The 21,097-nt window shown below is 50.0% G+C and overlaps 1 protein-coding gene and 1 non-coding gene across 5 annotated transcripts in view; both read left to right on the top strand.

The window, feature by feature from the left end:
- Nucleotides 1–21,097, top strand: part of ARSG (arylsulfatase G) — a 121,469-nt gene that overhangs the window by 34,046 nt on the left and 66,326 nt on the right. For all 4 annotated transcript variants that reach the window (XM_055089934.1, XM_024130317.3, XM_055089935.1 and 1 more), the window contains exon 2: nt 16,549–17,221. In XM_055089934.1, coding sequence (XP_054945909.1) covers nt 17,004–17,221 — 218 coding nt within the window. In that variant the 5' untranslated portion in view covers nt 16,549–17,003. The remainder of the gene's footprint in view (nt 1–16,548; nt 17,222–21,097) is intronic.
- TRNAD-GUC (transfer RNA aspartic acid (anticodon GUC)) lies at nt 15,948–16,020 on the top strand. Its single transcript has one exon. It is a non-coding gene; the product is annotated as a tRNA-Asp (tRNA).

Genomic DNA, 21,097 nt, shown 5'->3' with positions numbered 1-21,097 from the left:
GCCGCGCCCCCCGCCCCCCGCCCCGCCGCCCGCGCCGCGCCGCGCCGCGCGAGCCGTGCGTGCCGCCGCCCGCGCCCCGGCCCCGCGTCGCTGCCTATCGCTTATCCTATACCGGCTGCAGCCGGTCTCCGCCGGCCTCGGGGGCGCGCCGCCGACCATGTGCTGCGAGCGCGGAGCGCCGCCAAGGAGGGGGCCGGCCCGGCGTGCGCGCGCCGGCCCACGTGGACGAGGCCGTGCCGGGCCCGCGCCCGCCCGGGGCCCGGGCCGGGGGTCACGGAAGGTAACGGCCTCGCCGTGCCAGACCCCAGACCGGCCGTGGGGTCCCGCGGGGCCGCCCCCCACCCGCCCCGGCCGCGCGCATCCTGGCGCGCCGGGCCCGACCGGACCCCGGCGCTCGGCAGCGCTGTAAGCGGGGCGCGCCGGCACCCACTCTGCGGACACGTCCGGCCGGACGTGCGGGGTCCCCGGGCCGCCTCCCTTCCCGCCGGCCCCGCCCGCGCCCGGAGGGCTTGGGCTCCGGGCTGCGGCGTTTCCGCGCCCGCCCTGGGCAGAACAGGTTCCTTCCAGTTCGGGTGTGAGCTGCGCGCGCGGCGCCGCGGACCCCGAGTTCCTCCTCTCGTGCCCGCTTCCCCCGATTTCGTCAACTCGCGCACCCCAGCGGTTCCCCTTGGGGGGGGGCGTTGTGCGGGCCCCAGGAAGCTCGCGGCCGGCTGCCACGGGCGCTTTGCTGTCCCCGCTTTGCTGCAGAAGCGACAGCATCGCGTTGCGCGCGAGGGATGTGGGCGAGCGGCCGGGCTGAGTCAGCATCCCCGGCCCGGGGCGCGCGCGCATCCTCCCCGCCGAGCGGGAGGCGACGTCCACGCAGGTGCCAGGCCGCAGAACTCGCGGGGAGCGCCGGTGGGCGAGGGAGCCGGACGCCGAGGGGGTGCGTGCCCCTCATCGCGGAGTCCCGGACCCCAGGGTCACAGGGGGCTCAGCGGATGATGCTCGGGAGCCTCAGGAAGGAGCTCGTCGCGGGGACAAAGCCGTGTGTCGGGTCCCAGGCGTTTCGGAGCCCGCGGGGGCACGGACTCGGCCGCCTGGTGTCCGCCTCACGTCCCCAGGGCCTCTTTGAGAGCTGCTCTGGAGCAGAAAGCCGTATTCTCCGCGTCCCCTGCCGACTCTGGCCCCAGCCGCTCCCTGCATTGGGTTCGGAGAATGTGCTTCTGATGGGAGAAACTCGGGAGAGCCTGCTTTGGGGGTGCGTGTACGGAGGGTCGCCACCGGGAGGAGTCGGCCGTCTGAATCGTAATAAAAAGCCCTTTGCGGTCGCTGCCTGATTTCTCCCGTGATTTTGGCATCGGGTCTGCTGGGTTAAGTGCCATTTTGTGCTGTTAACCAGCTGGCGTGGGTTAGGGAGCCGGTGTGTTGGCGCAGAGTGCCTGCTTACGACCGGGACAGTACAGCCGGGGGCCACTGGTGAGCCTTGCAACCTTGCCCGAGTAACCTAACTTCCTGGAGCATGAATGACCAAATCTCTAAAATGGGGGCAATCGGGATATACCCAGAATCAAAGCATTTAATTGACGATGCCGGTGCAGGACGGATCACAGCGACTGGCGTTGTGTATGGTACGCCCTCACTAGCCAGTAGCTCTTACTGTTACTGCTGTTTGGGGCTTTCCAAGTCCAACAGCTGACGGCAGCACACATCCTGCACGCGGTCCTTTTTCGAGCTGTTCTTCCAGGACTCCACACGTAATGAAATTTAGAATGTGACTTTAACCACCGCCATGAAAGCACTTGATGCTAAAATAGGAATGCCTGTAAATATAATCTTCGATGTTTAGGATCGTACAGTGCCTTGAGACCTGTCCCTGCTCTGAGTGTGGAGATGTCGTATTTAGCATGACACAGCACATACTGCATTGAGACCTGCTTAGGAACCTAGGGGTGGGTGCAGCCCATTAACTATAGCCGAGTGACTCCAAGCAAGTCACCAAAGATCTTGGTGCTTCAGCTTCTTGGTTTTAAAAATTAGACAAATAATGCAGAAAGCCCTAGGGGTGAATGAACGTTTGGGAAGGTCACATCTGAGTGTGCGGCCAGGTGACATGACTAGCTGTTGGAGGAGCATGCCTGTAATGATAATAGCAATAATAATGTAATGCTATTTTATTAATATTAATTATACCTATTAGTATTTTTTTTTTGCATTTTTGCTGTGTTCCCTGTATTAGGTGCGGTTCCTGTGATCTAATTTTAAGCCCATCAGCAACCTTCTACAGTTGACACTCATCTCCATTTTACAGATGAGAAAAGTTTAGGCACAGAGCATGGAAGGGATTTTCCCCAAGGTTTAGACACACTGGCTGTTTTTGCAACTGAGAGCTCTTCCAAGTATGACATTTGCCTCCTGCGTTCGGATAACAGCAGGGTGTCTGGAAACCCAACCTCTGTGCAGTCTTGCCAGCCAAAAACCAGTGACATTTGCCCACCATGATGAGAGGCTGGCTTCACCTTGTTCCCTGAATCCTAGTGAGACCAAGTGTGAAAACCCCTGTTTTTCTCTCTCTAACAGGGAAAGCAACGGAGGGAAAGCACTGCATTACCATGCTAATCAATTACCTCCCCCCGCCTCAAAAAAAAGAAAAACAAAACTAACTCTTGTTTAGTTCTAAATACGAACACAAGGACCTTTAGAATCTGGAGTACAGAACCAGAAAAATCAGGAAATTAAGTTCAGGGTTCAGCGCCCCTCTTAGCCTCTTCTGTTGTGTCTGTCGCAACCCAAGTGGCGGCAGAGCCCCTAGGGCCCTTCGTTTACAGGGGGCAAGGCTATAATGATGCCGTAGAAAGTCCCACAACGTCTCTGGAAATGCAGTGGCTCCCGAGAGCTGTCCCCACTGCTGTCTCTTTTCTAGCCCTCCTGTTTTGGCTCATTTGCATGAGAACAGATTCCTTTGTGCAAACTTGGCCTGCCGGGTCTCTGTCAACGTTCAGAGTCCTTCTAGTCTTCATGTTGGGTTGCTAGGCAGATATGACCCTGGCTTGCAAATAAGCTCCCTGCATTTACCAGCCCGTGAGAACTTCAACTTGGGGTAAGTAGACTGAAAGGAATCTTGTCTGGAGCTCAGGGAAGTATAAGCCTGCCTTTAAGGGCTGGGTCTTCAGAGCAGCCAAGGAAGAGGGGGAGCCCTGGACGGCCTGCCCACCCGCCCACTCTCCTCCTTCCCTGTGTCTGCACCACGTGCCTGTCTTACCGTGAGTATTCGATTAACTCAAACTCTCGCTTTAAACCTTTAATATCTGCTTCTCCGGACAGCACGGAACTTCACAGACTTTTCCCTCTAGGAATCCTGAGTTTCGAGGTGGAGGTGCTGGGTTTATCTTGAGGTTTACAGGATTTCCCCCAACCCTGACGTTTGATGGCTTGAGGGAAGGCAGGGCCCTTCAAACAGAAATGCATGTTTGGGGGAGAATTTGAAGATTTCCCAAGGGGAAAATCTGTTCTGAGGCACAGTTTTGGGGGAATCACTTTTCAGAACATCAGCTCTTTCCTGAAGTTGATTTGTCTGAGAACCCACCATGGGGCAGGCCCGCTGTTCCTTTATTCCTGCCTGGTGGGCCTTCTCTTGCTTAGCCAGAGCCAAGATCTCACTAGGGTGCCCTGCTCTAGCTGTAAACACCTCTGGGGGGGAGATCAAAATATTATGTCAGGGAAAGCTCCTTTCTTCAAGTCAGTATGTCCCATCTCCCAAGTGCATCTTGTTAAAGATGCATTTCCAAGAAAGTTATCTTGTGCTTAATAATAATTTGTCAAAATTTATATGTTGTTTGATTATAAACAATTACTTACAGTAGTAATGACAGTGGCTCGATCCAGAAGGGATTTTTTTTTTTTTTTACACTTGGAGCAAAGCATAAGCAATTAAATTTCAATTTCTACACAAAGTCTGTGTTCCAGAAAAGTAGGATAAGGTAATTCACTACTTCTGAACATAAAGGTCTATTATGTTGGGATAGAATGGAAATACAGTTTTGAAAAAAAGAGAGAGAAATGGTAGAAAATTTCCAACCTAATGAGAACTCTTCTCAAGTAATTTTTGAATGAATGATGGTGGGAATTCCCTGACGGTCCAGTGGTTAGGACTCGGCACTTTCACTGCTGGGGCCTGGATTCGATCCCTGGTCGGGGAACTAAGATCCTGCAATTGCTCAGGTGTTTATATGACATTGGATACGTTGAAAAGCGCGGTGTAATAGTTTTGTTGTAAAAGTCAGCACTTACGGATACAATTGAAGTGATAACTTTTGCAGCTATTTAGAATTGTGATGAAACAATGAAGGTACCTTAACCCTGTGTGAGGGTTTTAGGGGCTGAATGTTTGTGCCCCTCACCATTCAGATGTTGAAGCCCCTCCCCCTCCCCCTCCCCCCTCCCCCCTGCAATGTGACAGTATCTGGAGATGGGGTCTTTGGGAGGAATTAGGGTTAGATTAGGTCATGAGGGTGGGGCCCATATGATGGAATTCGTGCCCTTATAAGAAGAGGAAGAGAGAGAAATCTCTCTGTCTCTCTGTGTCTCTCTCTGTGAGCACACACTGAGGAAAGGCCATGTGAAGGTGCAGTGAAAAGACAGCCATCTACAAGCCAGGAAGGGAGCCCTCACTAGCACCTGACCATGCCGGCACCCTGATCTCAGACTTATGGCCACCAGAACCAGGGGAAAATACGTTCCTATTTTTTAAGCCACCCAGTCTGTGGTATTTTGCTATGGCAGCTTGAGTTAATACAGAAGGGGTTTTTTGTTTTTCCATATTCTTTTAGAGGATACCCAAGCAGAAACATTTGCAGGCCAATGAGGAGGATCCATATTAGTACGAGGACAAGAAAGATGTGGTTCCCCGCCCTCCCGGATAAGTTCTCCCTGGAGAGGGAAAACAAACCCAAGAGTCACCATAGTGGACCGTGAAAGGCAAGGGAGGGGGCTGTGTAACTGAGAGGTTTGGTGGAAGATGCTATAAATGTTAAGAGGCATGTGAACGTGGACTCCAAGGCCCGACTTGGAATCCCAGGTCTGCCCTGGCAGCTGTGTCACCTTTTGGGCGAATTAACCTCTCTCTACCTCAGTCTGCTCATCCATGAAAGGGGGAGGATAATAATAATAATAATACCTCCCTCAGAGGGTAGTTGTGTGGGGAGCTTAGTGCTGTGTTGCTAGGTTAACTGAATTAACCTGTGTAAGAGGCTGGGGGCATTGAGGAAGATGGAGCTCGGTGGGCCTAGAATGGGTAGGAAAGTTCTTGCAAGCACTGGCAAGGCGGAGGGGTGAAGGGTGAAGAGAATGAGAGGAAGGTGGTGGTGGGGGGAAGAGTATGCTGGATTTGGGGACAGGGAGGTCACCTCCCCACCCAGGGTACCAGGGGCCTCTGGTGATCTGAATTCTCTCACTCCTGGTTACCACTCTGGGCAGTGTTGATGTATCCCTGTGGGCATTGCGTTCACTCTGGAGTAACTTTGACTTGGATGTCAACACTGATATTTGTCCTTTTTTGTCTTCATCGTTTACTGCTCCTGTAGTTTTGTCATCTCACCGCTTATAAAGAAAAAAAATGAGAGAACAATGGCCTTGAGGAGGGCTCTATAAATGATCTCAAGCCTGTTGCAAAAGTCTTAAAAACAGAACAAAACAAAAATTAAAATTCTCGGAACCAAGTAATTTTAATCACATTGCTTTCAGGAACAAATACATGTCATGTTAGACTCTTATGGCACGGTTGTGAGTCATGGAGTTTTGGAAAGTGCTGGGTGTGGGACCACTGGGTTTTGTCGCCACCAGATCAGGCTTCCTTTGGGTAATTGTTGAAGTCCCACCCGCCCATCATGTTTCCTCAAAGTCCAAGGAATGAAAACCTGCTCTCCTGCTATGTTTCTTGCCTAAAGGGAGATGCTGGCTTTCCCCATCTTGTCTAAACACGCACAGCCTGCCTCGCTGCTTCCTGGAACGGTACACACTGTTAAGCTTCTACTTTAACCCTGTCAGAGCGGTGCGTCCATGCGTCTCCACGTGGCTAGCAGGATACGGGGCCAAGAAGCTAGGAGGATGCTCCAGGACTGTGTTAGGGGTTTGAGGCAAGGAGGGACCCTGCCCTGCCGTGGTCGGTGGAGGGCTCTGGCCTCTGTGTTGAGCTCAGATGCTTAGTAGGGATCCGGGGCGGGGCTGGGTACAGGGAACATCCATCCGTCCTTCCATCCCACGTCCACTGCTGCTCTATCCGGACAGCCTCTGCTCATACAGCCCACTCGTGCGCAGCGGCGAATGCAGTAGTCTCCCAGGCCACAAAACCACGCCTCGGAGGATGTGGTCCGTGCTCTCAAAGTGTTTGCTCTCTAGTTTAGAAGAGAGGACACACGTGATTATCACCTAAAGCAGCCCCTCAGCAAAGGGCGCTTTTGCAAGTGAGAACCTCAGAGGCAGGGGAACTGAGAAAGGTCATCTGAATTTAGGGAAGTGATGAGATGAAGCTGAGTTTTCAGGGTGGGGTGGAGGCTCGGCCGGAGCGGTTCAGGTCAGATGCACTCATTTGGCCAATATGGGCTGAACGCTTCCTGGGTTGGGTAGCCGGATTATGCAGTGTGTGAAACAGATAGACAGCCCTGCCCTCATGGACTTCACATCTGAGAGTTGTGGTGGTTTCTTGTTGGAGCAGTTAGCTCAGTGTCATGGACAGATCATCCTTCTGGATGTTTCTGATATTAAAATGTAATTCCCACTTTCTTTTTGAAAAAATTTTTATGGGAGTAGAGTTGATTTACAATGTTGTGTTAGTTTCAGGTGTACAGCAAAGTGACTCAGTTATACAGATACATAGATCCACTCCTTTTTAGATTCTCTTCCCAGATAGGCCATTACAGAGTATTGGGTAGAGTTCCCTGTGCTGTACTGTAGGTCCTTACTAGTTATCTGTTTTATATATAGTAGTGTGGATATGTCAATCCCGATCTCCCAATGTATCGCTTCCCCTGTTACCCTGGTAACCATAAGTTTGTTCTCTACATGTGTGACTCTTTTTCTGTGTTATAGGTAAGTTCATTTGTACCCTTTTTTTTTTTTAGATTTCACATATAAGCGATGTCATGTGGTGTTTGTCTCTCTCTGACTGACTTACTTCACACAGTATGACAATCTCTAGGTCCATCCATGTGGCTGCAAATGGTATTACGCAATTCCACTTTCAATTGGCCTTGTCAGCAAAGGACGATGTCCCTTACAGCCCCTCTACATCTTGACCTCGTACTGTTAACGCCGTCCAAAACCAGATTTGCTGGTGGCCCGGGACAGAAGGACCCAGCTCAGGTTTTCCCAAAACAGCACCGACAACCATGGGATTGTGTGACCAGGAACTATAGTTTGGAGCTTTGAAAATGCAAATCAGGATGTCTCTTCACTTTCCCTTTGGCCTTGTTGTAACCATAGTGTTTGTACCTTTTACCTTTTCTGGGTTCAGGATCCAACAGCCAAGAATGCTGACAGACACTTATGACAAAGAGTCAGCCAACAGCTGCAGGGAGTCTGGTTTTACCATCTATACTCGGAATAGTTTTGCTTAATAATAATTGTAGTAACGCTTTGGCTTTGCATGGTACTTTTTCAGAGTATTCTCATGTTTGTTATCTCTTTATCCTCAAGCCAGTTGAGAGAGGGGAGAATTATAGTCCACATCTCTGAGCACTTACTGGGAGCAGGCACTCGTGTTGGGTTACTTCATCCTCATGTTGGGTTTGGGGTGGAGGAACTTTTCTATGGCTCTGTTTTTCAGGTAAGTGGGGAAACTGAGGCTCAGAGAAATTCCATAACCTATCCAAAGTCACACAGCTAGGAAATGACTCTTCTGAATCCTGGGCACATATACTTCTGCAGACAGGCCATCACATCCCCAAAGCCAATTCTCCAAAAAGCAGATTTGCCAAGTAACTACTTCACTGAATTGAGCTTTTTTTTGGCCAGACCGCATGGCTTGCGGGATCTTAGTTCCCTGACTAGGGATTGAACCCCGGCCCATGGCAGTGAGAGCACAGAGTCCTAATCAGTGGACCCCGCTGGACTGCCAGGGAATTCCCAGAATTAAGCATTTTTTCCCCCCAAGTTTTGGTCTTTTCCTTACTTCTGCCCCTGCTTCAGCCTCAGGGGTTCTCAGATAAAACTTAGCTCGAGGACTTCCCTGGTGGCGCAGTGGTTAAGAATCCGCCCACCAGTGCAAGGGACACAGGTTCGAGCCCTGGTCCAGGAAGATCCCACATGCAGCGGAGCAACTAAGCCCGTGCACCACAACTGCTGAGCCCACGTGCCACAACTACTGAAGCCCACACACCTAGGGCCTGTGCTCCGCAACAAGAGAACCCACCACAATGAGAAGCCCGCGCACCGCAATGAAGAGTAGCCCCCGCTCGCCACAACTAGAGAAAGCCCGCGCGCAGCAACGAAGACCCAATGCAGCCAAACATAAACAAACAAACAAATAAATAAATTTATTTTTAAAAAACCAAACTTAGCTCGAATCTCTCTTAGCAGGCTTGGGCTGCCATAGCAAAATACCACAGACTGGGGGCTTACACACAGAACTTTGTTTCTCACCGTTCTGGAGGCTGGGAAGTCTAAGGTCAGGATACCGGCTGGGGCTTCCCTGGTGGCGCAGTGGTTGAGAGCCCGCCTGCCGATGCAGGGGACACGGGTTCGTGCCCCGGTCCGGGAAGATCCCACATGCCGCGGAGCGGCTGGGCCCGTGAGCCGTGGCCGCTGAGCCTGCGCGTCCGGAGTCTGTGCCCCGCAACGGGAGAGGCCACAGCAGTGAGAGGCCCGCGTACCAAAAACAAAAACAAACAAAAAAAAAAAGAAAGGAAAAAAAGATGCCAGCTGATTTGGTTCTTGGGGAGGACTCTCTTCCCGGCTTTCTCACAGCTGCCTTCTTGCTGTGTCTCCATCTGTGAGAGAGAGAGAGAGAAAAAGCTCTCCCCTGTCTCTTCAAATAAGGGCACCAATCCCATCATGAGGGCTGCCCCCTCAATGACCTCCTCTAACCCTGGTTGTCTCCCAAAAGCCCATCTCCAAATACTGTCCTATTGAGGGGTAAGGCTCCAACATAGGAATTTTGAAAGGACACCAGCATTCAGTCCATAATGGAATCTAACATATTTCATTGTAGAGGTGCAACAGATCTGGGGAAAGGATAAATCTGCAAAAACAGAAAAGACAGTAGGTAGCATTTAAGAGAAAGTTTTCCCTCTTCTCATGCAGAAATGATGCAGGAAAAAATGAAGCTTTGACACACGAACCCCGATCAGTCTTCTTTTTCTTTTTTTACAGATTTATTTATTTATTTATTTTTGGCTGCGTTGGGTCTTTGTTGCTGCGCGCGGGCTTTCTCTAGTTGTGGTGAGCAGGGGCTACTCTTCATTGTGGTGCGCGGGCTTCTCATTGTGGTGGCTTCTCTTGTTGCGGAGCACGGGCTCTAGACACGCGGGCTTCAGTAGTTGTGGCTCGCAGGCTCTAGAGCGCAGGCTCAGTAGTTGTGGCGCACGGGCTTAGTTGCTCCGCGGCATGTGGGATCTTCCCGGACCAGGGCTCGAACTCGTGTCCCCTGCATTGACAGGCAGATTCTTAAACCACTGTGCCACCAGAGAAGCCCAAATCGGATTTTTGTTGATACTAACAAATGATTGTTTGTTTTAAAAAAGGGGGCTTTACTAGAATTGCAATTATACTTTTTATTTTTTAATTTTTGAATTTTTTTAAAGCCTTTATTGAATTTGTTACAATATTGCTTCTGCTTTATGTCTTGGATTTTTGGTCACGAGGCATATGGGATCTTAGCTCCCTGACCAGGGATCGAACCTGCACCCCCTGCATGGGAAGGCGAAGTCTTACCCACTGGACCGCCAGGGAAGTCCCTGTGATTATATTTTAAAATACTTCTTATAATTTAGAGAGCCGCATAGAAATGTTTGTTGATGAAGTTGCGTGATATCTGAGATCTCTTTCCAAATAATCCAGTACAAGTGGAGGATGAGGGAAAGACAAGTAGGAGGGGAGACGGGTAAAACCAGACTGGCCCTGTGTTGATAATTGTTGAATCTAGATGTTGGGTAGGTATGTGTGAGTTTCTCAACTTCTGTATTTTGACAACTTTCATAACAAAAAGTTTAATAAGTAATAATAAACAGCGCTTTGTAAAAAGTCCTTAAACATTTGGCAAACAGGCTTTAAGGGAGTGGATTTCAGGTAATTGACTCTAAGCCCTTTTCATTGGATCCCACCTCTCATGATTTTTCTTCTCAAGTGGAGGATGGAGTTTTATAGGAAGGATGTTATTCAGAGGCCCATCTACTCTCTGTTTTTCTGACCTGTGTTCAAGGACCCAGATATAATTTCTGCAGGGCTACTGAGTTTTAGATGCGTGGTGTGATGTCACCTCTGCTCTCCCAAGTTGCCTCCTGCCGCATGGCTTCCTTCTGGGACAGTCCCAACAAGTGGCTCCAGCCTAAAGCCAGGCAGGATGTCACCTGTTCCTGTGGGTGAGTTTCCTGGCATCCCTGGGGTCACAGAGGTGGATATTCCCAACAGGGTGTGGCTATAGGTCTTCAAGCTTAAAAATTTTTTTTAAATTATCTAAGTGGAATTGCTCCTCCAGTTTGGATGGAGGTATCCAAAGATTTCTTTTGCTCCAGTTAGAAGATAAATGAGTCGGGGGATGTAACGTACAACAGGATGACGGTAGCGAACCTGCCGTGTGGAATGTCTGCAAGTTGTTAGGAGAGTCGATTCTCAAAGTTCTCACTACAGGAAAAAAAACCTTCGTTTTTCTTCTCTGTCTCTCTCTCTCTCTGTCTCTCATTTTCTTGTATCTGTATGAGATGATGGATGGTAACTAGATTTACCGTGGTCGTCATTTCACAATATATGTATGTCAAGTCGTTATGCTGCGTGCGTTAGACTTACACAGTGCTGTACGTCAAAGATATCTCAATAAAATGAAAAGAAAAAAAGATGACGGAAAAAAGATTTCCTTTCCATCCTCTGTTGAGGTAAGACTGCGGCTCTAAGAAATCTTTCCGAGTTGGGCCAGCCCCAGACTGACATGTTGGGGTCTAGAGGCAAAGGGAAGGGGCCTTGAGGATGTTTATTACACATAGATGTTAAATGACCATCTGATATTGGCCACCAAGGTAAACTGGATTTTCCTCTGCCCTTGGGCTTGGATGAGGGCGAGGCTAAATTTAAGGAGGCTCTCACCGTCAGGGCTGCGCTTACGGTCAGGGCACCCGAGCTGCGGCGCCACCTCCTTGAGTTTTGCGCCCTGGGCGCTCGGCTTGCCTCACTCCAGCACCGTCTCTCCCCTGGGCCCCCCTGGGCCCCCCTGGGCCCCCCTGGGCCCCCCTGGGCTCCCCCGGACCGCGACGCTGGACTCCTAATCTCTCAGCGGAGCAGCCAGAGGGATTCTGTTACGTTGAAAGTCAGAGCTTTGCTGCTCTTGCTCAGACCCTCTGGCCCGGGAGGATTCCAGCCATTCCTCGCCCTTCCTCACTCCAGGGCTTCTCCTGCGGCTTCTCGGCCGCCCTCACGTGCCCCAGCCCTGCGCCCTGCCGGGTTCTCTGCCCGCGGCATCCCTTCCCGACTGAACCTCCCAGAGCTGCAGAGCTTCCTCCCCTTCTCTCCTGGATGCACCTAGAAAGATCACCTTCTCGGTGAGGTGGTCCCTGCCCTTCTTCTTTAACGCGCGCCTGCTCGCTGGCTCGCTCTCCCCAATCCCCTTCCTGTGGTGATTTCTCCCTGATGCGTTCCCTGGGTCCACGTCTTCCCCTCCTCCCCCCAGCAGGTAAGCGGCAGGAGGGCCGTGGGTTCTGCGTGCCATTCACTGCTGAGCGCACAGCGCCCAGATCGAGACCTGTGCCTCGGTCCCCGTTCGCTGGATGGATGACCGAAGGCACGGGGTCGGAGGGGGGCGGATCGTTTCCGACAGACGTGGGCAGCTGGTGCCCCGGGACCCCCGCGTGACTCCGGGCTGCAGCCAGCGCCCCCGGTGACCGTGGTCCGACTGGTCGGGTGAAAGCACAGAACTCTGCAACCAGAGATCACACTCCCTCTGCGCCTTTGTCTTTCTTGGCCTCAGCTCATCCGAAGCTTGGTCTTTGGAAAACCAACAGAGCCCTCTGCCAGAAAGGTCTGCCCGACTGTCTTGTTGCTTCAGCTGTTTGCAAGGCGCTCTTGCGGGCTGCTTGGCCGCGGGGGGCCCACGGGGAGCCAGGGTCAGGTGACGGGCAGCCGGCCCGGGTGTGCAGCCTGCAGAGCCCCTCTGCAGGGCAGCTCCTCCTTCCCAGGGCTCAGCCCTTCTGGCCCACAGCCCGCCTGTGAGTCGTTTCCGTGATGAGTACCCTTCCCCATCAGCAAGCCCGGGACCCAAAGGGAGGCCAGACGTTAGCCGGCCCGGCGGCCTTGCTTTACAGCGGGCTCGTGGAAAAGAGCACAGACCATCTCAAAGCTGACTGGCAACCAGAGTTCCTGAGGACGCGGGCAGGGTTGGCGCTTGTGCTCAGCAAAATCTATCCCAGTCAGCTCAGATGGACCTTCCTTGGGGGTGTTTGTTGAGTAAGGTGGTTGATTACCTTCCAGGCCGGTGGAAGGAGGGGTGAAGGCTTTATTTGTCAAATGCTTCCCCTTCTTCCTAAGCCCCCAGGGGTGCTCCTTGCCTGTGTCCACTCTCCCTTCTTTTGTTTATTTGGCTGCGTCGGGCCTTAGTTGCAGCGCGCGGGCTCTCTGGTTGTGGCGCATGGGCCTAGTTGCCCCGCGGCATGTGGGATCTTAGTTCCCCGGCCAGGGATTGAACCCGTGTCCCCTGCATTGGAAGGCAGATTCTTAACCCCTGGACCCCCCAGGGAAGTCCCCCACTCTCCCTTCTGAGATGGGGAGTGTGATGTGTAAAGAAAGTTTGGGAAAGTAACCTCAGATAAGACACTGAGCCGATAGTCTTTAAAAAAAGATCTTTTAAAAAGATCTTGGATCTTTAAAAAAAAAAAAAAAAAGCACAACGACCCAGCTTTATTGAAGTAGGATCGACAAATATAAATTATATACGACGTGATGTTTTGATATACATATACATTATAAAATGATGACCGCAATAAAGCTAATTTAACACATCCGTCACCTTACGTAGTTACCTTATAAATTTTGTTGGTGGTGGAAACATTGAAGATCTACTTTCTTTGCAAAATTTCAACTATGTAATACAGTTTTACGAACTCTAGTCACCATGCTGTGCATTAGATCCAGTCACCGTGCTATACATTAGATCCCCAGAAGCGACTGATTCTTTTTTTAAAAAATATTTATTTATTTATTTGGCTGTGTCGGGTCTTAGTTGCGGCATGTGGGATCTTTGTTGCCCCGTGTGAGATATTCGTTGCGGCATGCGGGATCTTTAGTTGTGGCATGCGAACTCTTAGCTGTGGCAGGCATGTGGGATCTAGTTCCCCGACCCAGGGGTCGAACCTGGGCCCCTTGCATTGGAAGCGGAGTCTTAGCCACTGGACCGCTAGGGAAGTCCCAGAAGCGATTGATTCTACGTAACTGGTTGTTTGTACTTTGACAAACTCCCTTCCATCTCCCCCACCCCCCAGCCCCTGGCAACCATCGTCCTCCTCTCTGCTTTTGTGAGCTCTACTTTTTTAGATTCCACATGTAAGTGAGATTGTGTGGTATTTGTCTTTCTGTGCTTGGCTTGTTTCACCTCACATAGTATCCGCCAGGTTCATCCAAGTTGTTATGAATGGAGAAGAATTTCCTTCTTTTTTAAGGCCCAATAATTCCATTATGTGTGCACATACAATGCACACAGCACATTCTCTTTACCTATTCACCCATTACTGGATACTTGGGCTATTGTGAATAATGCTACAATAAACATGCGGGTGCCAGTAGCTCTTCAAGATATTAATTTCATTTCCTTTGGATATATACCCAGAAGTGGGATTGCTGGATCATATGGTTGGTCTATTTTTAATCTGAGGAACCTCCATACTGTTTTCCATAATGTCAGCTTGGATCTTAATCCAGGTCCGTGGCTTGAAGTCCATTCTTTGAACGTCTGACTTGCTTTTTCCCTTTAGTTAAAAACAATAAGTGGGGAAAGGATTAAATGTCTCCCTGGAGGTGTGGGCGTGAAGGCTAGGGCAATGGTGTACTGGCTAAATTAGCTTATTTCCATGCCATAAAAATTTTAAGTATTAATGATTCTCTTTGAAAACCTCAGAGGAATGTTTTATCCACAGAATTCTTAAGAAAAACAATCTGTTTACTTATGTTCCCACCTTAATTTTAACTTCCTTCTTAAGTGGTTTTTTTTTCTCCCCCACCCCCAGCCCCGGGGCGTTTTGTGTTGGGTCGTTCTGAAACGGATTATGGGTGAAGAATGAGGCCGCTCTAGTGTTCCAAGCCTAAGTAGCTTTAGGAAGAAAAGCTTCCTGCAACTGTTGCTCATGGTCAGAAGCCAGTAGAATAAGGCAGGTCAACAAGTGTTTGTTAGGCACCCTGCTTGTGCAGAGCCTCTTTCTTCTAGAAAGGGAGAAGTCTTTGGGGCCTCAAGATCAACAAATACCGGTTGAATCTAATTGAGTTTGAAATAATAACTTTCCTTTTGGACAACAGAAGAATTTGCCCTGCTGAACAATTGATTCTTTGCCCTCCAGATGACCGTGGCTGTTGACTCAGAATCCCTTTTATTTTGATTCAGTGCATCATAGCTGCCTATCCTTCTGAGTGTATCTGGATCTTCCAGAGCTTACACACCTCCAGCCACTCCCATCCACCTGGGTCGGCTGGCCGGCTTGGTCGGCTGTGCATTCCTTCCTCAAGGGCAGGGATACACAACTGGAAATGGCATCTGTCATAACCCCAGCCCTACTAGCACCTTTATTTATTAGTATTACTGTTATTTTTTGAAGAATGCGACTGTTCATTTATTTATTTCTTTGGTTGTGCTGGGTCTTAGTTGCGGCAGGCGGGCTCCTTAGTTGCGGCTGGCGGGCTCCTTAGTTGTGGCATGCGAACTCTTAGTTGCAGCGTGCATGCGGGATCTAGAGCCCTGACTGAGGATTGAGCCCGGGCCCCCCCTGCATTGGGAGTGCGGAGTCTTAACCACTGCACCACCAGGGAAGTCCCGCGTCTTTATATATTATAACTTGGTTCTCCGTGAATGGGCTGGGTGTTCCACGGAGGTTTTTAAAATCTGATCCAGAATTTCAAGTCTATGTCTCCTTACTAACCTAGTCAACTTAGGGCTATTAGGTGAACTAGGAGTAATATGGTTTTATTTATTCTGTGTTTCCATCTGCAAGCTGCAGTTGAAAGCATAACATTCCATTTCTGTCTTTCAGAACTCACCCTGATTTACTGTTTTGTGTTTTTCCACTGAAGCTGAATCATCTCTAGTTAGGTCTCTAGTTAGGTTAAGTATCAGTTAGGTTAATCACCTCCAGTTAAGTTAGTTTTCTTCTCGGACCAGAATCTGGATATTTTTTCCTAAGCATCTTGCTACTCAAGATGTAATCTAAAGGCTACGTTAGCAATACAGACCTCAGGTCCCAGCCTCACCTACTGAATCTACATTTTAATAAAGTCTCCAGCTGATTTGTATGTACATCTAAATGTGAGAAGCACCGGTTGAGCATGTCTTGAGATTTTCTTATTAAAAATTACATTGTCAAGATATAAAGGGACACATTTCTGTTAAACATTTTTTGGACATTTTTTCCTAACGTTTTATTATGAAACATTTCAAACATGCAGCAAAATGGAAAGAGTTCTACAGCGAGCTCGCTAGACTGTCCACCTAGATTCTACCATTAACTGATTTTTTTTCCTTTCCTTTTCTTCCCAATTAATTTCTATCGAGAATTTTATATAGAGGGACTTCCCTGGCGGTCCAGTGGTTAGGACTCAGCACTGTCACTGCCGAGGGCCCAGGTGCAATCCCTGGCCAGGGAACTAAGGTGCGGCCAAAAAGGGAAAAAAGAAAGAATTTTATATAGAAATGCTAGTTTACAGCATGACTGTTAGATAGAATCATGTCTTGGTAATAAGGTAATAAGGGCCTCACCCTTTCTTCTCGAACCCTTGTGGGTTTTGACAAGGTCGCACTTAGTTTGGGAATTTCTTGTGAATCAGAGAAGCACGGTAAGGTAGGAGTTGGGGAGCCCTGGAATTTCACAGAGCGCGGTGCTGGTCTTTGCCCCTCCGTCCGGAGCACGGGGCCTCAGTGTATCCTCCTCTGTACGGTGAGCGGGTTGTGAGAGAGCATCTCTACTGTTGCTTCCAACCCTGTCATTATGGGTCTATTGCAAATATTAGCATCACTGTTTCGCAGGTGGAGAAAGTGATGAACCCGTTCAGTAGTCGAATAAGAAGGAAAACATCTGTCGGCATGGAAAAGTGATTATTTCCTAAGCTACTGAGTAAGACACAGCTGCAGCGGCAGTTTTAACTCTGTTTTCTCGTCAATTTCTGTTCTTTCAGGAAACCTTCCAGACACATGAAGCCTTCAACCATCTGGAAGTCAGAAAGTCGACTGGGACTGACTGTGGCTTCTAGACCGCCCTGGTGTTCTGCAGATGTGAACATTTATCCCGCACTCACCGGCCGGAGCCCCGAATCGATGCGAGGCTTGTGCTCTGGCTCTCACGTCTCTGAGCACAGAGGGCTCGTTTCCTAAGTGACCAAAGAGCAGTTGTTGACACTGAGGCCTGACTGCCGCACACGGCCCGTCGTCCCCTTACGGGGCTGCGCTGGAGAAAGTCAAGTTCAGGGTTGTGAGTTTCCCCACTCTCGTGAATTAGGGTTCCAGACGGGGCCCCGTTTCTGTGGCGCCCACCGTCCCTGCGGCGTCACCACCAGCACCGTCACCACCAGCATCTTCCTGGAAACTCCACCACTGCATCACTCCACACAGCTGGAATCCTCCCCTGACCGCCATGGCCTGGCCTTTCCTAAAGGTTTTGCTGGTGGGGGCGAGTTTCCTGGGATGTCTTTATCCACTCGTGGATTTTAGCTTCAGTGGGGAGAAAAGAGACCAGAAACCGAATTTCGTGATCATTTTGGCAGATGACATGGGGTGGGGTGACCTGGGAGCGAACTGGGCAGAAACGAAGGACACCGCCAACCTTGATAAGATGGCTGCAGAAGGAATGAGGTGAGTCTGAGATGCCAAGCCAGCATCTCTTTGGATATTTTATCCTGACTCTTTTGGGGGGAGGGGGCCGCATAAAGCACTTAAAGAGCAATTGATGGGTCCATGTTGGTTTAATTAATTGATTGATGAATTTGGTTTGAAGCCAGTACAGCATCATGAAGGAGTCCATCCATCCATCCATCCATCCATCTGTCCATACGATAACTGTTCTTTTTTGGCCATGCTGCACGGCTTGTTGGGATCTCAGTTCCCTGGTCAAGGATCGAACCTGGGGCCCCGGCAATGAGAGCACTGATCCTAACTGCTGGACCGCCAGGGAATTCCGATTACGCTTATTTTGTGTGTGTGTGTGTGTGTGTGTGTGTGTGTGTGTGTATTAGGAGCTGGGAACACAAAGGTGAACAAATAACAATCCTTGCCCTCAAGCTCTCGTAGCGGAGACAGGTTGAAAGGAAAGTACAGATTACAATCTAGTCCGAGAGGCTGCATCAGGAATTTTTGGAGTCTGTGGGGAGGGTGTGGACCCCAGCCTGGGGGTTTAAGGGAGAAGGTGCCCTTGAAGAGTGACTGAAAGTCAGTGGGGCGCATGAAGGCCAAAGGACTTACTTACCTGTGAGCAGACAGGACTTACTGGTCCATTTAAGGTGCACTAAACGCTAAGGGACCACAAGAGGGGAGGAGGTGTACATCTTAACTGGCCGAAGTTTTATGAATATTTTAGATTGGTTTTCTTCTTGGGCTGACGTTGATCTGACTGGCCCGCTCAGATCCCACCTGCCTGCGTTAAACCCCTCCTGTTGGCTCTGTGGGAATTATCCCAACCGGCTGGTTAGGACAACACATGGGGTGTCTCTAGAGTTTCAGCCACTTGCATCCTTAAGCTGGGAGCTTTCCCCTGAGATAGGGACCCTTGGTGTCCCTGCGTCCGGTCTCACCCTCTCCAGTCCATCCTCCTCGCCTCAGCCAAGGTGAACTTTCTAGAAACACTTCTCTGCTTCCAATCCTTCAAAGGCATTTGGTGACCCTAAGAATGAAATCCCAACTCTGAAGAGCAGCGTACAAGCCCAGCCCATCCTCCGCACCGGTCCTCTACACTGGTCCTCTGCACGGCCCCGCCTGTCTGATGGCTTCTTCAGCTGTTGCCTCCCTCTGTCGGGGCCTCACCTGTGTGACTAGTTCTTCTTCTTCTTTGTTTTTAAATTTAATTTTTCTTCTATATTAGCGCATAGTTGCTTTACAATGTGGTGTTAATTTCAGGCGTGCAGCAAAGCGATTCAGTTATGCAGATACCCATTCTTTGTTCAGACTCTTTTCCTACACGGGTGATCACAGAATATCGAGCAGAGTTCCCTGTGCTGTACAGCAGGTCCTCGTCGGTTATCTATTGCATTGATACGTATAGTGATTAGTTCTTCCTGATGCCCTTTCCACCACTCCTGTTTTGGTTTCTACTCACCGTCTGGTTCCTAATTCCACGTGAGGTCCTCAGGAGCCCTTTCTTGGATGCCTCAGGCGTCCCTTTGCTGCTCTCCATGGTGACCGCTTAACCACCTGTGTAGGGTTCAACAGCGTCACCCCCAAATTCATGTCTACGCAGAGCCTCAGAACGTGACCTTATTTGGAACTAGGGTCCTTGCAAATGTCATCAGTTAGAGACCTCTGTGATATCCTACTTGATTTAGAGTGGTCCTAAATCCAACGAGCGGTGTCCTTGTAAGAAGAGGAGGGGACACAGCGGGACATGCAGCAGAGAAGGTGACGTGAAGATGGGGGCAGAGGATGGGGCGATGTGCCTACAAGCCAAAGACACCACCGGAAGCTGGAGAGAGGCCTGGAACGGGCTCTCCCTCTGGGCCTCCAGAAGGAACCAACCCTGCTGCCATCTTGACTTCAGACTTCTCGCCTCCTGAATTGTGAGAGAATACATTTCTATCATTGTAAGCCACCCAGTTTGTGGTAATTTGTTATGGCAGCCACAGGAAATTATACACTGCCCTTCTAGCTCTGGGCTTCAGGAAGAAAAATGCCTTGTCTCTTCTTCCACCCTTGTATTCCTAGCACGGTGCCCGGCACCTAGTAGGCTATTCAGAAGTATTTGTTCGTCAGTAAATGGGCTTCAGGAGTTCAGGGTGCTTTGAAATGTCACCCCAAATTTTGCATGTCAGATATTTTTTCTGTCAGATATTTTTTCTCTCCCTAGGGTTGAGAGTTAATGCAGAGCATTTAACAGATCCTCAAAGGGAACTGGGTTGCCAAGTGCTTAAGAACTTCTGCTTTTCGTGTCGAGTGGGTTTGTGGGGAAGTATCTGGCCCATTCTTTAAACCGAGATTTGTGAGCCTCGGGATCCTTCTTGTGAGCTGTCCGCACCTGCACGCGCTCAGCCTGAGCGGAGAGGGCATCTCGGGGACCGGAGGCAAATACAGTGGGGTGGGCTCTGCTACTTTTTCCTCCCTTGGATGAAAATAGTCTCTCCGTCGGAGGCTTGTGACAGTGGCCAGGCAGACAGCCCTCTGGCCCAAGGTTGACGGCTTTTCACTCTGTGCTTTGTTGACAGGAAGGCAAGCTTCCTGTGAGGCCAGGGATTGACTCATCACGGGCTTTCCCCTGCCTACTCACCGCCAGCGGGGAACCGTGACTTTCAGAAAGAACGCTTATTGCCAAACAGGGGCTAAGGGTGACTTGAGAAACTGTCTTTTCTGTTGTCTCCCTTTTATTAGTGCGTTCGTTTCCTAGGACTGCCGCAACAAATTACTACAGATTAGGTGGCCTGTGTGGAAAAGAATGAAATGTTGGGACTTCCCTGGCGGTCCAGTGGTTAAGATTCCGCGCTCCCACAGTGCAGGGGGTGCGGGTTCGGTCCCTGGTCGGGGAGCTGATATCCCACACGCCACATGCTGCACACGTGGGATCTTAGTTCCCACGTGTGGGGAAAAAAAAAAGAATGAAATAACACCATTTGCAGCAACATGGATGCACCTAGAGATGATCACACTGAGTGGAGCAAGTCAGACAGAGAACGACAAATACCATATGCTATCACTTATATGTGGGATCGAAAATATGACACAAATGAACTTATCTATGAAACAGAAACAGACGTAGAGAAGAGACTCGTGGTTGCCAAGGGGCAGGGGGGGTGGGGGAGGGATGGATTTGGAGCTGGGATTAGCAGATGCAAACTATTATATAGAGAATGGAGAAACAACAAGGTCCCACCGTAGAGCACAGGGGACTGTATTCCATGTATTCCTGGGATAAACCATGATGGAAAAGAACATGAAAAAGAATGTATATATGTATAACTGAATCACTGCTGTACACCTGAAACTAGCACAACATAGTCAATCAACTAGACTTATAAGAAAAATTAGTGGCCTCACATAGGCCACTAGTCATATTTATCCTCTCAGAGTTCAGAGGCTGGAAGTCCTAAATCCAGGCGTGGGCGGGGTTGGTCCTTCCGGAGGCTCCGAAGGAGAGTCCGCTCCAGGCGTCTCTCCTGGTTTCTGGTGACTGCCAGCAGCCCTTGGTTTGCAGCCTCACCCCTGGGTCGTCCACCTCCGCAGTTCACGTACCTCCCCGCGTGTGTGTCTAAACCTCCCTCTTCTTGTAAGGACACCAGTCGTTGGCGTTAAGGCCCATCTTAATCCAGCATGACCTCATCTCAACTTGATTACGTCTGAGAAGACCCTATTTCCAAGTAAGGTCACGTTCACAGGTTCTGGAATGACCTGAACTGGGGGGGACACGATTCAACCCAGAGACATTACTGCTACACATGTAATTTGTACTACACCCATTATACTGTGATTAGCCATTATACTGCGCATATATATCTGCACAGATATATCTGTGCCTCTGCTCCGAACATAGTC

Source organism: Physeter macrocephalus, chromosome 14 (assembly GCF_002837175.3).
Source record: "Physeter macrocephalus isolate SW-GA chromosome 14, ASM283717v5, whole genome shotgun sequence".
Lineage (NCBI taxonomy): Eukaryota > Metazoa > Chordata > Mammalia > Artiodactyla > Physeteridae > Physeter > Physeter macrocephalus.
The sequence above is the reverse complement of the archived record's forward strand: the minus strand, read 5'-3'. Positions and strand labels throughout refer to the sequence as shown.